Source organism: Misgurnus anguillicaudatus, chromosome 25 (assembly GCF_027580225.2).
Source record: "Misgurnus anguillicaudatus chromosome 25, ASM2758022v2, whole genome shotgun sequence".
Taxonomy (NCBI): Eukaryota; Metazoa; Chordata; class Actinopteri; order Cypriniformes; family Cobitidae; genus Misgurnus; species Misgurnus anguillicaudatus.
This window is the reverse complement of record NC_073361.2, coordinates 3,863,611-3,878,047: the sequence shown is the minus strand read 5'-3', so window position 1 is coordinate 3,878,047 and position 14,437 is coordinate 3,863,611. Positions and strand designations below refer to the sequence as shown.

Below are 14,437 nucleotides of genomic sequence, written 5' to 3'. Positions count from 1 at the left end.
ACAGAAAAGCAAAATAATATACAAAACTATATGATCAGGGGTGTATAAAGATCTTTTTATAATGAACCGTTATGTGTTTATTGCCTTAGAATGAGATGTTTTTATCTACATATACAGAGGGTCCCCTTACATGGAAGCTATTGTTGGGCGATATGCCCTATTTTGAGATTGTCCTATCGTCAGCCTGTGAGATCGGCGATACACGATAGTATCGGGGGGCGGGGCAGTAGTTTACTCATTTTTTATTTGTTAATTTTTACTCATTATAACAAGTCACTTGATTGGTGTACAAAAAAGAACAAGAGCAACACCGTCATGACCGCAACCTTCTTAAAACTGATGCCATTAATGCGAGCGCGTCATTAAAACCCTAACCATGATTACTTAATAACTGTAAAAACATGCATCTGCGCACACATACACACATGCGCGCACATACAAACCATTCAATGCATTTGCTTAGTGCTGTTGCAGAAGGCTACACGTGTCAAGCAGTGGTGCTCTCAGAAGACACTTTTTAAACGCATCGGTCCAGCGGAACACGATCATATTTTAAACACAATCATATATTAAACACGAGGGATGTATTGTTACAACTCCTTTAATCCTTGAAATGCATATCATAAACAGGATTAATACCTAGTGATCTGACTTCAGACAGAGCGCAGCTCTCTGCGCGTACGCGAGAGTGAGAGAGGCGCCATGCAGTGGGTCATATTTTAAACAAAAAGTAAAGTTTGCCTCAGCTCGCATGAAACGCATTAAACTGAACAAAGACATAAGGATTACTACTTAAGTTTATGTTTAGACTTCAGACAGACGCGAGAGCGCGCGCACGTGAGACAGAGAGAAGCGCAGCTGGTCATGACGCGGGTGCTAGAAGGAGTCCAAGACGCGCTCATTAAGTGCAGGTACGTGCAAGAAGGAATTCTCTCTTTACAAGCCCTCCACGTAAAGTGAATCCCACAAACCCTCATGTGAGGAAAAGCATGCATTGTGGATGTTAATGTAAAACTATGATGATAATAATAATATTAGTAACCATTCACCAACTATCGTCATGACTATCGCCATGAAAGCCTGCCATTGGCGATATGTCTGAAGATCGTCGATACACGATACCATTGTCTATCGGCACAACCCTAATGGAAGCCGCCATTTTGTGCAGCCATGTTTGTACAGAAGCCCTTAACAGACAAACTTTTTTACTAAGTTGTCTCCAACAGTGACATGTTTGTCTGGTGGCGGCTACCGTAGCTTCTCTATGTGTTTCAAAAGCAAGAGGTGAGCAGTGGACTGAGCCGTTGGTTGCAATTCACAACCTCACCACTAGATGCCGCTAAAATTTACACAATGCACCTTTAAAATCTGATGAACTCCTATTCATTTAATAAATTGTTTGGGCATACCAATATGGCGGCGCGGTGGCTTCACAATTTTGTTTTTTTCCACTGTATTGAATGGCTTTGCAATGTATTGCGTTACACTGTCAGTTAAGGAGTGCCATCTGATACTGTCTTATAAAGGCGCTGCATCGCTCCCTTGTATTTTTTAATAGTGCAATTATTGCAGTGATCTAAAATCATTACATTGAGGTCAAACAATCGCAATGAGACAATTATTTAATTATTGTGACAGCCCTACTTACCAGACAAAGATCTTATTTATACATGAATAGAAACCATGTGCTTCTGTGTTCATGATACATTTAGCATTATGTGATTTACTGTACATACTCTAAAAAATGCAGTTTGTACTAATTGTTAGGTAAAATATGGACAAACCAGATTGTAGAGTTTAAAGAGAGTAGAAACAAAAACAACACAAAGCCAATATGACAAAGTATGCTTAATTTCACATTATGTTAAAAAGCAACTATCTTTTCGGAAACATGCATTGATAAATTGTGCACAAAAAGACTGGGGAGATCAATAAGAGGAAAATAGGCTGACTCTAATTTCATGTGAACTTTAGATTTAATACGTAAAACTGCCATTTTGCGTTCAAAGATACATCTGAGACACAAGATAACACTATTGTTCCCTGCTAACACAATTCACAGAAATGGACTATAAACAGGTGCAGTTCTTCTTTTATTTTGTTTTAGACTCGAGCGGTCAACAGTGACCTGCACGGCTGCACATCAAATGTGCACATAGGCCTTAATTTCTATTCCGTACAACACATTCCTGACATCACATACCTAATTTATCATGAAGGATGAGCTGGATGATTTAACAGATGCACAACAGAGTTATTTTTTTTGTTTACTGCAATAAAATGAAAGGCTCCGTTTTAAACACTTCCAGAGTGCATTTCTGTAAATCTTTTTCACGTAAAAGAGCACAATCACCTTTGCAACTCCCAAAGGAATTAAACATATGTTTTTCTGCAGTCTTCTGCATTAGATCAGACTGAGTTTCAGATAAATGAAGCATGAATGACCGTGGGGTTAGCGTATGGATCTCCGTCTCTCTGGGTCACTGAGCCCAGAGCTGTAATATTGCAATATTCCATTGCGCTTACAGTGTGATCAAATTTTAATGAACCTTCTCTCACCTCAACCCAGGACAGTAAAGGTCGCCTCTGCCTTTAATGCAGGTTAAAAAAATCAAACAAACAGTGATTATTGCTTTGGTTGGGTTAAACTAAATCTATAAAATGTAAAGCCTACAACACCCCTTAAACAACGTGGTATTTTTTCATAGAGGTTGCAGGATCATATACTGCTGAAAGAGAAAAACTATAACATTTATATTCTATAAATCTACATTTATCAGCTAAGTTCATATAGCTAACAGGGTGTTAATATGATACCAGTGTACATTTTATTCTTTTTCGCATGAGAATAAAACTCAGACCTCACTTTCAAAGTCTATGCACAAATTAGTTATAATCCAAACTCATTGCGCAGCTCGAGCCTCCTGCGGTTTGCCAAGCTTTGATTTGTAGCTCACATGGCAGTAAACGGTGATATGATCATGCACTATGAGATTTTTCTGTCTTTTTTGTTCCGGACACTAGCTTTGTTAGAAAACTATATTGATACATCAAGACGCATGTCGATATGCGTGTGTAAGCGAATGGCATGCAGCGCTGCATACACCGGTTGTCATATGACATCAATGACATCAAAGTACCGTGAGATCAGACTGCTTGTTATGCTTTCGAATTGCTCTCGCGGCAAAGTGATGTCACACGCCAAACAGAGTGTAATTAGAGTAAGGGCGCCCCCTCGTGGTTCGGGTGGGAGGGTCACTGCATACGCACATTATAACAATGTTTAGCATTAAGTCCATTCTGTTTTTGTCAATAAGGGAAATCTTTTTGTCTCAGTTACAATTTGACTGGTAAACGAAAAAGAATGATTCCCCTTTTGCATAATTACATTGCATATTGTATATTTAGGGATGACAGATTAATAATCAGACATGCCATTTATGACTGGATGTAACTTTTGATACTTTGCGGTAAAAGTGATTCTCCTATTGACTTTGTCTATCAGTGCCTCTCGTGAAAAATGTAAAGACCACAGTCAAACTGTCACAAATCAGTCACTATGACTAGTCATAGTCTATTCTAAACTGTTAGTCAGTCACTTTGTACCACGCAATCAAACGTAATTGTTTGGCTTACCATTACGTTTCCCTGCATTTTGGCCGTTTCGATTAAATTCTTTTCCTTCATGTCGTCCTGTCGTTGTTTTTGATGTGTTTCGGCGTCTCTGTTGGTTTCGCCTGGTCCGGTTCAGCAGTCGTCTTTACTCACTCAGCACCCTGTTGAGCGCTCACACACTGAACTGCGTGTATCCTTTGCTGTTTCAGACGTTCAGTGTCGCGCGCATTAGCTATAAAACAGCCTCGGTTATGCCTCGGGACGCTTGTGTGTGTGAGGCGCGGATGTGGACAAAAGCGTATGAGGCGCCAATGTGGACAAAAGCGAACACTGCAAGAATAAGGTCCAGGTTTGTAGTTAATATACCAAAACATCTTTAATACTTTTCCCTCACGAAAATTAATAATGGTTTTACTACAGTTTAAAAACAAGGTTACTTTAGTAAAACATGGTAACCACAAAATAATCTTTAAATAAACCATAGTTAGACCAATGTTATCAGGGCTCAGAGAAATCACTTTGTTACTTTTGTCCCGTGTTACTTTTGCCCCGGTTCACCCCTAATCAACTGTGTTATTTTGAGACACTGATATTTAGTATACTTTTTTCAGGTGCACTGAAGTAGAACTATAATTTTAAAGGAACAGTATGTAAGAAATGTATATCAATTAGTCATAAAATGGCCCTGATATGTCACTAGACATTAAGAAATCATTTTCATTTCAAATACTTATATCACTGACAACAGTGGTCTGGCCAGGATATTGTCATTTAAAAAGTGGAGTTGCAGCCCTCAACTGATGTTTATGTTGTCATTTTGTGTATTGGCCACCAGCTATGTAATTGCAGTACCAGTTTCAGACACAAGTTTTGTGATTGCAATACCAGTTTTGGCCACAATCCTACATACTGTTCCTTTAAATATATTTATAGTCCATAACTTTTACAAATGCACTTGTTTTGTAGATTTAGTTTATTCAAACTTTATTTTTTACCTAGTATCTCATGTATTTTCTCTTAATCTTTTTGCCATTTTACACTTTAGATACACACTGACTGTTTGTTTTGGGGTAAACATTGTTATTAGCAGGGTTTAAATTGGGCCGGGGCCGTCCGGGGCTAAGCTCCGGCACATAGGCTGAAGGTCGCGCTCTGCTTGTGCCAGTGTACCCGCTGCGCTTGTGCGTGTGTACTCGCTGCGCTGGTGCGCGTGCACTGACGCGAAGGGAATAATGCGTTTTCATTCATTATGGGGCATACTCACCAACGCAAGTTCAACGATTTGCGCGAGCAGATTACATACACAGTCAATGCAAAGACGCAACCAGGCGCGTCCTCGCACGGGGCGATGGCAATGACGCGAATTGGGCGCCGCAATTGCCGCGAAAACAAGCGCTTTTCCCTTTAAATGCGTCTTCGCGCAAGTTATGCAACTTAAGCGAAAAAACTCAGAACTTCAAGAACGCGCTCTCACACAGGATCATTTGACGAGAGAGAGAGAGAGAGAAACAGAGAGAGAGAGAGAGAGAAAGAGAGACAGAGAGAGAGAGAGGTAAGAATGGTGCCCACGTCGAGAAAACTTCATAAGACTAGAAACGTGTAAAGGATTAAAGTATGTATGTCACTCATCTAATTACATTATGTTAAGGATGACACTGGATATAACTTTTATAGTTTAATAAAATAGTGTATTTTGATTACACAAATCAAACCTAACTATATGATTGTTTTAGCTGCTGACCAGCATAGGGAATCTCTATGGCTAATTTATAAGACATGTTGATGATACAGTACTGTGTGTTGCACCTTTTCTTTTTATTTGAGTCTTTTTAGCCTATCTTATGCCTAGAATTATTCAAGGAGGTTGATTCTTTTAACTTCCTTTAAAGTTTGATCAGTTGTGCATAATGACATGTGCAACAAATGGATATAGGGTGTCAAACTCATAGATTTGCATGATTTAAAATTCAGACGCTCTTTATAAAATATTTGGGGTCAACCTCTGGCACAGATTTAAAGCTGAAACTTATCAAATCCTATCAGAGGTCCAGAATGTCATTGAAACACACCAGTGGCTTTGCTATCATCAGTATTAAACATGTTACCGCTTGAAGTACCCCTCCCCGCAGAGCCCCCCCACATAACAAATCCCAATTTAACCCCTGGTTATTAGCCCCTATCTATTGGATCACAAATTGTTAATACTGTTAACTTAAAAAAGGTGTATTATTTATTTATTTTTCATGCAACAATTATTCTTAAATGATTCTTATTATTGTAATTATTTTAATAAGCAATATCATAAACAAAACATTACAAGAAACGAATCAAATATATATTACGGTTTGAAATATAAACACAAAGCACCTTTGATGCAGTACTTTTTTTTACTAACCATGCATAAACATAATTTCCTTAAAAATACAAACATGTTCATACATGTTACTCGCATATTATTGTAGCACAGTTTGTGCTAATTACAGTGTTATGTGATATTAGCCATTAATATGTTTTAAGCAACTGAAAAAAAAGACCATATATAAGAGCATGTTAAAACCTCTGCAAGTATCACAATGTTGGACCCCAGGGGTTAAAGGTTAACTCCTAAATTGAATTAAATAAGATGGCCAGCCTTTGAAAATTTGGCATATTTCATTTAAACCCAATTTTTTTACATATTTGTACCAGTGTTATTTTCTACAGTTTTTTGATAATGTTTCTTACATGCATAATCATGATGATTACTGCTATTGTCTTACTGAATGTAGTATCTTGTCAGGAATAACCTATGTTTAACCAATGTTTAAACTTAATGGTATAGACCCCTTCACAGTTCACGTCACAGGCGTTTCCCACTGCGCATGTCTGGGTCAGAAAAGTCATTACAGCAGATTGAGTTGCATATTATTCGGTATCGTCAAAAATGCCTACATGTGTCGTTGGCTTTGAAAATCGCACCAGGTCTGCTGTCAAAAAATACAACATCTGTGGCTGCAAGCAATTAAACGTGTAGACTGGGACAATGCAAAGATCAAAGAGGCTTGGTGTTTGTAGTGGTCACTTCATTTCAGGTAAGTCATCATTTTTCAGCCCTGGTAGATTAAACTAGAAAGCCTTAATGGTATGAACAGTTTGACCCCATGCACGCACCCGATAGTCATTCAATGTTTACAGACCTTGAAGGGGTCTATAGCGGAAGTTTTTCCCAAATTTTTTAAATGAACTGCCTGTCCACTTTTTTTTACAAAAAGGCACATGCGCAACACTCCACCTGCTGCAGAGAGGGAACGCCTATTAAACGTGTGCACAAGAGAGAGCATGCACAAGCCTGGTTCTTCTCTTCGCTCTTTTTACAAGTTACTGTCGGCATGTTTACTGTGTCTGCGCGGTTCGTGACTTGTGCCAGTGCTAAATTAGCTAATCATACCTTACATCAACTTTTACTAGCAGTGATTTTAAATGGATTTCTACAAATAGCATGACAAACTTTACCTGTCGAGTAGAAACTTCGCGTGGGAAGCCCAACCTGTACTTTTAGCGCACACCCGCGTGTGAAATAGTCTTCCAAAAACACTCTGAAATAGTCTCCCAAAAACACCCCCAGACATTTAAAACAACACGGTGGGAACTCAAGCGTCAATGAATGGCTAAAATTGTAGACCACCACACATTTACACCTGAAAGTGTGCATGTGCAGAAAGTAGGGTGACCATACGTGCCATTCTTCCCGGACGCATCCCGTCCAGGATTTTGTGTTCGTTCGTGTAGTCGTATTTGTCGACCGCATACGTCATAGAGGATTATTATTATTATTACAGAAAAGCAACCGTTACATTTTAAGGTAAGAATGAAACTACGATTGTATATCTTATGTTTTTAACTAATTGGCGTATGCCGTCAACAAATACGACTTCCGGAAGACGCACCGAAATCCTGGACGGGATGCGTCCGGGAAGAATGGCAGGTATGGTCACCCTAGCAGAAAGCGAACCTAGGGACGAGCTTACGTACGATGGCCTTATGTCAACATATCACCAGAATGATTGACAACTGGAATGACCAATAGTCTTGATGATCCACCCAGAAAAAGAAAATCTTCTGCTATATCTTTAATGATAATCAAATTTGAGTCATCTGTGTGTAAAATAATTATTTATATGCCGGTGTTGCCATTGCTGGTAACACTTAACAAAAATAAGTTTAAATTTTTTTTATAAATATAATAACATATAGGCTAAACATGTAATATGTATAATATGTAAATACATAACTCCCTAGTTATTATCTATGAGATGCATTAATAGTAAAGGAAACAGATTGAAAACATGGAATCTGTATTTTGCTGGGTAAGTTAGTTGGCTAATTAGGATTTTCTACAAGACAATGCATTGATTAGAATTTGATTGGATTTATTTATATGTTTATTTCTGGTTAATGAGTAAGTGCACACAAAAGATTCATTTAACTAATTGGGCAATATCAATAATTCTGTATTAATGAAGTATTAGTTGATAGAGTGTTTATATATATATATATATATATATATATATATATATATATATATATATATATATATATATATATATATATATATATATATATATATATATATATATATATATATATATATATATATTCTTATATATATACATTCAGGCTTACTTCTTTTGCACGCACACACACAAGTCTCTACTAATGAGCTGATGAGTTTAATCTTGTGTGTCAGATGTTGTGGAAAACATACAAAGGTTGCATCCAACCCTGTAACGTGGAGTCATCAGAGTGGGGATCCATCTGCAGCTTTATTGAAATCGTAGTCAAAACAGTTCAAAATCAGAATTGCAGAGGCTAGGCAGAATCATAAACAGGGATAGGCACAGGTCGAGAAAGGCAGCTAACAATTGTAAATCCAATAAACAGGCAAAGATCAGGGCAGGTAGCAAAGAATCCAAAATTACATAAACAGTCCAAAGTCAAGCACAGAACAATAATCCAAAATAGAAACGCTCAGAAATGATCACCGTGACAAATCAAGAATTCGCTACATTAGACTGTGAGTAGTCTGACTAAATAGTGTTTGCTAAAAGGCTACAGGTGACAGCGTAATGAGTTGCAGGTAAACCGCCCTATGGGAAATGTAGTCTGAACGGAAACAGTCAATATTCTGGTGACAGCTCCCTCTGTCGACTGGGAGGATGCGGAGACGAAGCTTCGTTCGTAACAAGCACCTTAATTAAATTATGTTTGAAATATAAACAGAGGGCGCCCTTTGTTCCCATCCCATATTTGAAAACCCATATTTGAAAACCCAATCCCATATTTGAAAACTGCATAATTTCTCAGTAGAAATGCAATCAAAAAGTTTAAAAATAAAAATTACTTTTTTTACAAACTTTGTGCGCCAGGCACTTTCTTGGCCGCCATTTTTTTTTTTTATCGACCAGGCTTGACCAATCACATTCTCTGTGCACACACAGACATAGAATTGTGGGACAAGATGATGAGAGTCAGAAAACAAACAAACATTGGATTCTGACGTGCCTTGATGCCTTCCTGCCTTCCTGCTTTAGACTATAAAAAGGTGAGTAAGAAAAGTTTTTTTTAAGAACTTTTACTTAATCGTTCTTTAAGGTCCCGTTCTTTCTGTGTTTTTGAAGTTTTGATTTACAGTGCACATTATAACGTGTGTTCATGTTTCATGTGTAAAAAAGCTGTATTTAATTTACTTATCTGTATTGCGCTGTTTTCACTTCTAAAAATCGTCTGATGTCTTCATTCTTCTATGAAGTCCCTCCTTCAGAAATACGTAACGAGTTCTGATTGTGTAGTTTGTTTCGTGTGTTTGTGTTTCGTGATTCGATACCAGCTTAGCTTGCCATTAGCTTAGCTGGCGACTGAGGTATTCCTGAGTTTAGTCAGAAAACTTTTCTACTGACTCATTAACGGAGGAAGTAGAGGACTGTAGTCCAAACCGGCCATTCGCTGTAGGCTTTGAAAGAAAATATATTGCCTGGCTGTGAACTTTGAGCTTCATCATTTTACAAATATTATTTATGCTATTATAGCAACATTACACACTAACTAGGGTTTAAAAAATGGGATCAGAAAGAACGTGACCTTCAAGGGAACCAAATATGGTTCTATGGCATCACTGTAAAGAACAATGTGTTGCTCCTTAATTGTTGTGTACAGTAGGTTTGTCCACTAAAAAATGTCAGAGCTAGGGACTATTTTTGAAACATTTTGTCTGACAGCAGAGTAGCTCTGTTTAATAAATTTAAGGATTATAAAAATAATGTTATAATTTATGCTTATGTTACCCTCCATACCCTTGTGTTGTACTGTATGATGTTCTTTTAAGTTAAGAAAAGATCAGAATGTTAATGACACAATGAAAGCAAAAAGGACACCACAAAAAAGGAAACAACATTAAAAGCATCATAATAGAAGTCAATATGATTTGGCCCAAAGCAGCATCACAGCCAAGTTTGATATATAAACGAAGATCAGTGCACAGAACATGTATTGAAAAAAGAAGCTTGGACATTCTCTTGAACACCTCTTTTTCTGTTCCATGTAAAAGAAAAAATTGTGCAGGTTCACAACAATACAAAGGTGAGAGAGTTTTTGGATGAACAATTCTATTAAATGTCAACACTCAAACACTCCGATAAAGCAAAACCTTTTATTCCAAACACACAAACCCTGAACGCACAAGATAACAAAACCTTTTATCCTACCAACAATGAAAAGGTTTGCTTAATCGTGTGCACTGTATAAACTGTTGATTTAATAAAACTGCTGGAGTCAAAAAGTTCAGGTGCGTTGAGTTGAGTTCCCATAATAACAGCAGTCCGCATCTTATTAAACACCCAGTTAGACCATAATAATGGCCAATACAAATATACGCAAGTACAAAAACACATTCTACTACCTCCTAAAGTTTGATTTCACATGTTTGTGTGTTCAAAAACGTTTCAGACAACAAATTATTTTTTTGTTACTAAATTGGGAGGAGCATAGTCATGTAATCCAACCAATGAACACAAAGAGGTCTCTATATATGGCCAACCCTCTGTCCTGTAACAGTTTTTGCAACACCCCATTGCCTCATTTGCAACTGGTATCTATCCCAGTTAAGAAGGCGGGAGTACTCAGGGTTTCGGACACAATTCCGAACTCTGAGCCCTCCCCTTGGACATCATACCAAATATGCTTTATTTGCTTACATGATAATGCAAATTCATGAATTCATATTAAAAAAGCATTTTCAACTTCAGAGTGCACAACTGCAAACTGCAGTTTTGTGAGCAATCATGGTCTAATAGTTAGAAAGTTGAGCTAGTAAGCTAAGGATTGCCAGTTTGATTCCCAAGACCACCAGGAGATGGATGTGGTGTCCTTGGAGCAAGGCACCTTCCCCAATTGCTGGATGGGTTAGACGTTAGCCTGGATTATACAGGCAATTATACAGAGCAATGTTTCATAAGCAACTCAGAACCGCAGAGTTTTTAAACCTTCTCAAAATCCACAAAAATACTTTACAGTATAGGCTGAGGTCATAAAACTTCATCTTCTCATAGACTTTAACTAAAGTCAGTTGGACTTTTAAATATTTTTTTCTAGTGTAATGTAATGTCCCCTTACCAAACACGGCTTTAAAATATGTATTGTACACTATATTTCAAGGAAAACAAATGAACATTCTTTATATTTAACAGTTTTCACCACAGGAATGACTGCATATGAGCCAATAGCAATTTTCAGAATAAACCAATGGCCTTACACTGCACATAAGGAGCCTTAAAGCAAAACATTAAGAAAACAATGCTTGGAGGACAAACTACCCTGAATACATAAAGTGCTGTTAACAAGGCTATTATGCTAATTTAAGAATTGAGGGACACAATCAATATATGGCAACGATGTGGAATGACTTCCTCAAGGACATTAATTATGTGTGCATACACAAAATAATGTATGCTACATGTTAAAAAACAGTAAGCAGAAGGGTGATGGTTACCATAGCTGGTGATCAAGTTTAGATCTTAAATCTAACTTCTATAAGTTGACTAATAATATTAAGGTTTCTTTAAAAACAATGCAAATTCAATGTACTGTCTACACAAATCCACAGGGATTTGTGGACACTTGACTTTGGTCAGTAGGTTAATGGTATTGAATTGTGTCCATCAGTTGATCAATTACTTCAATATTTAAAGCCTCATACAACTGTGATTACACAGTTCTCCTTTATGGTTTTGTTTAAACAAAAAAAATCTGAAATCTACTAAAGACATACTGATTTATAATGTCACTCCGTAATAATGACACATTTTAATTCACTTTTAAGCAGAGTAATCACTTTTATTTTGTTGATTTAGTCTTGTGCCTGTGGGTTTGATCAATCCAGTGACTATAAATGATATTCTGATATGCAATCTTGCATTATTTCAGCCATACACATTGTTTTTTATAGCTCTGTGTCTTAGCTGTCTGTATAAAGGATTAAATAGATTTTGTAGGGTGAGTAGTGCTTGCCTGTGCAAAACATTAGATAAAAAATCCAAATCAGTTTGGTAATTCAGTTGCAGCCTCAATACCACATTGCATATCTTGCCGAATGTTTTATTTATTTGTCTGTAGTACATCAAATTGAAAGTATTAAATCCAGATTTCACTATAAAAAGCCTATATTTCACATAATAAAATCCATTGCTTTCCCATGCGGTCTACATTGTTTTTTATCCTCAAATATATCACCACAGCTCAAAATAACTTCATTGGTTGCATTTGCATGTATATGTACATGTACATGTGTTTTGTGTATAAAAAAATAAATGACAGCTTTAACTGAGCAGTCAACATGAAGATTTCTGGCATATGAAAGCTCAGAATTGATGTCTGCTGGATTGCCTTATGTGTAACTTCTTGATGCGTTCCTCGATGGTACTTTGTTAGTATATCTGAGTAATTTGGAAGGAGTCAGCAGTGCTGACCTTCTGTGCATGCCCCGTCAGATGTAGAAATAATCCTCGAGGGTACTTTGTTAGTATATCTGAGTAATTTGGAAGGAGTCAGTAGTGCTGACCTTCTGTGCGTGCCCCGTCAGATGTAGAAATAATCACTATAGTTAATGAAGACAGGTGAATTGCCTGCATATGTGCAGAATGAACAGTGCTTCAATACTGTACTGTATGTGGCTCAATCTGGTGATTAGTTGTTTGTTACCATTATTCGCCGTTAACTGAAGTATACCTGCCAGTCATACTTTAAAAAAACAGAGCACATTATCGTCACAAAACCAAATTGTATCCAAAAAGAAACGTTGAGTTTAACAATGAATTCTGTGAATATTTTACTAATTACTAGTCTGGGAAACTATTCAAAGTCTACACACTTTATGATTTAATGAGAAACAGAATGAATAAGTCTTAAGCAATTGCCAGTCTTTCAAATAGCGGCTCATTTGAAAATAAAAGGCTCTGCATATCTGAATATTAAGCGATGATTTTCTTGTGAACAGCAGGCATATGCCATATACTTGTATTAAATCCATCATTTTAATCTGCTTTGCTGGGGAGATCATGTGAAGTCACAAAGCAGCTGTTTTGTACCTCTGGGCCAGGCTGACAATAAATAAGAACTTTTGGATATGTTCCAGAAAAGTTGCTGATCTAAGAGCAAAGTCTGTACAGGTGGCAGGGGAGGTTGAAAAGCACAAAACCGCAGCAATCCAAGTACTCGTACAGCACCATTGTAGTGTTAAAACATGTAGAATTGGTTTACTTTAAATTAAGAAAGTCTGTAATTCCCAGGGACACTTAGCTATTGGCGTTCCCATTCATCTCAATGGCAGCTCAGCTGGCTCATGCCCTTAGAAAGCATGTGACTTGCATACTGCCATCTTTGCTGGGAAGCATTTGGTTTTGAATACAACTTTATTTGAAGCCCACCATAATCATCATTGTAAGAATCCATACTAAATGGCTAATCTCTTCATATATAGCTACAGTACTCTGAGCTGTGCTACAGGCAATGTAGGCCTACAGTATAGGGAAAATCCTTGAACACCCTCCAAAAAAACAGCCAATGCTTAAAAATAAATATTATTTATACACTCACCGGCCATTAGGTACACCTGTCCAACTGTGTGTTAATGCAAATTTCTAATCGGCCAATCACATGGCAGCAACTCAATGCATTTAGGCAAACGGGCTGGTCTGAGTATTTCAGAAACTGCTGATCTACTGGGATTTTCACGCACAACCATCTCCAGATTTTACAGAGAATGGTCCGAAAAAGAGAAAATATCCAGTGAGTGGCAGTTCTGTGGGCACAAATGCCTTGTTGATGCCAAAGGTCAGAAAAGAATGGCCAGCATGGTTCGAGCTGATAGAAAGGCAACAGTAACTCAAATAACCACTCGTTAGAACCGAGATATACAGAAGAGCATCTCCGAACCTTGAGGCGGATGGGCTACAGCAGCAGAAGACCACACCAGGTGCCACTCATGACAGCTAAGAACAAGAAACTAAGGCTACAATTCACACAGGCTCACCAAAACTGGACAATAGAAGATTGGAAAAACGTTGCCTGGTCTGATGAGTCTTGATTTCTGCTGCGAAATTCAGATGGTAGAGTAAGAATTTGGCGTCAACAACATGAAAGCATGGATCCATCCTGCCTTGTATCAACGGTTCAGGCTGCTGGTGGTGGTGTAATGGTGTGGGGGATATTTTCTTGGCAAACTTTGTGCCCATTAGTTCCAATTGAGCATTGTGTATTGTTTCTGACCATGTTCATCCCTTTATGACCACAG

General features: G+C 37.6%; 1 protein-coding gene across 1 annotated transcript in view; it reads right to left on the bottom strand.

Moving 5' to 3' along the window:
- The window catches only part of dpp6a (dipeptidyl-peptidase 6a), a 462,038-nt gene extending 458,128 nt beyond the window's left edge, over positions 1-3,910 (bottom strand). The window contains exon 1 of the mRNA XM_055182097.2: positions 3,637-3,910. Coding sequence (XP_055038072.2) covers positions 3,637-3,687 — 51 coding nt within the window. The 5' untranslated portion in view covers positions 3,688-3,910. The remainder of the gene's footprint in view (positions 1-3,636) is intronic.
- Between the last annotated feature and the right edge of the window lie 10,527 nt (positions 3,911-14,437).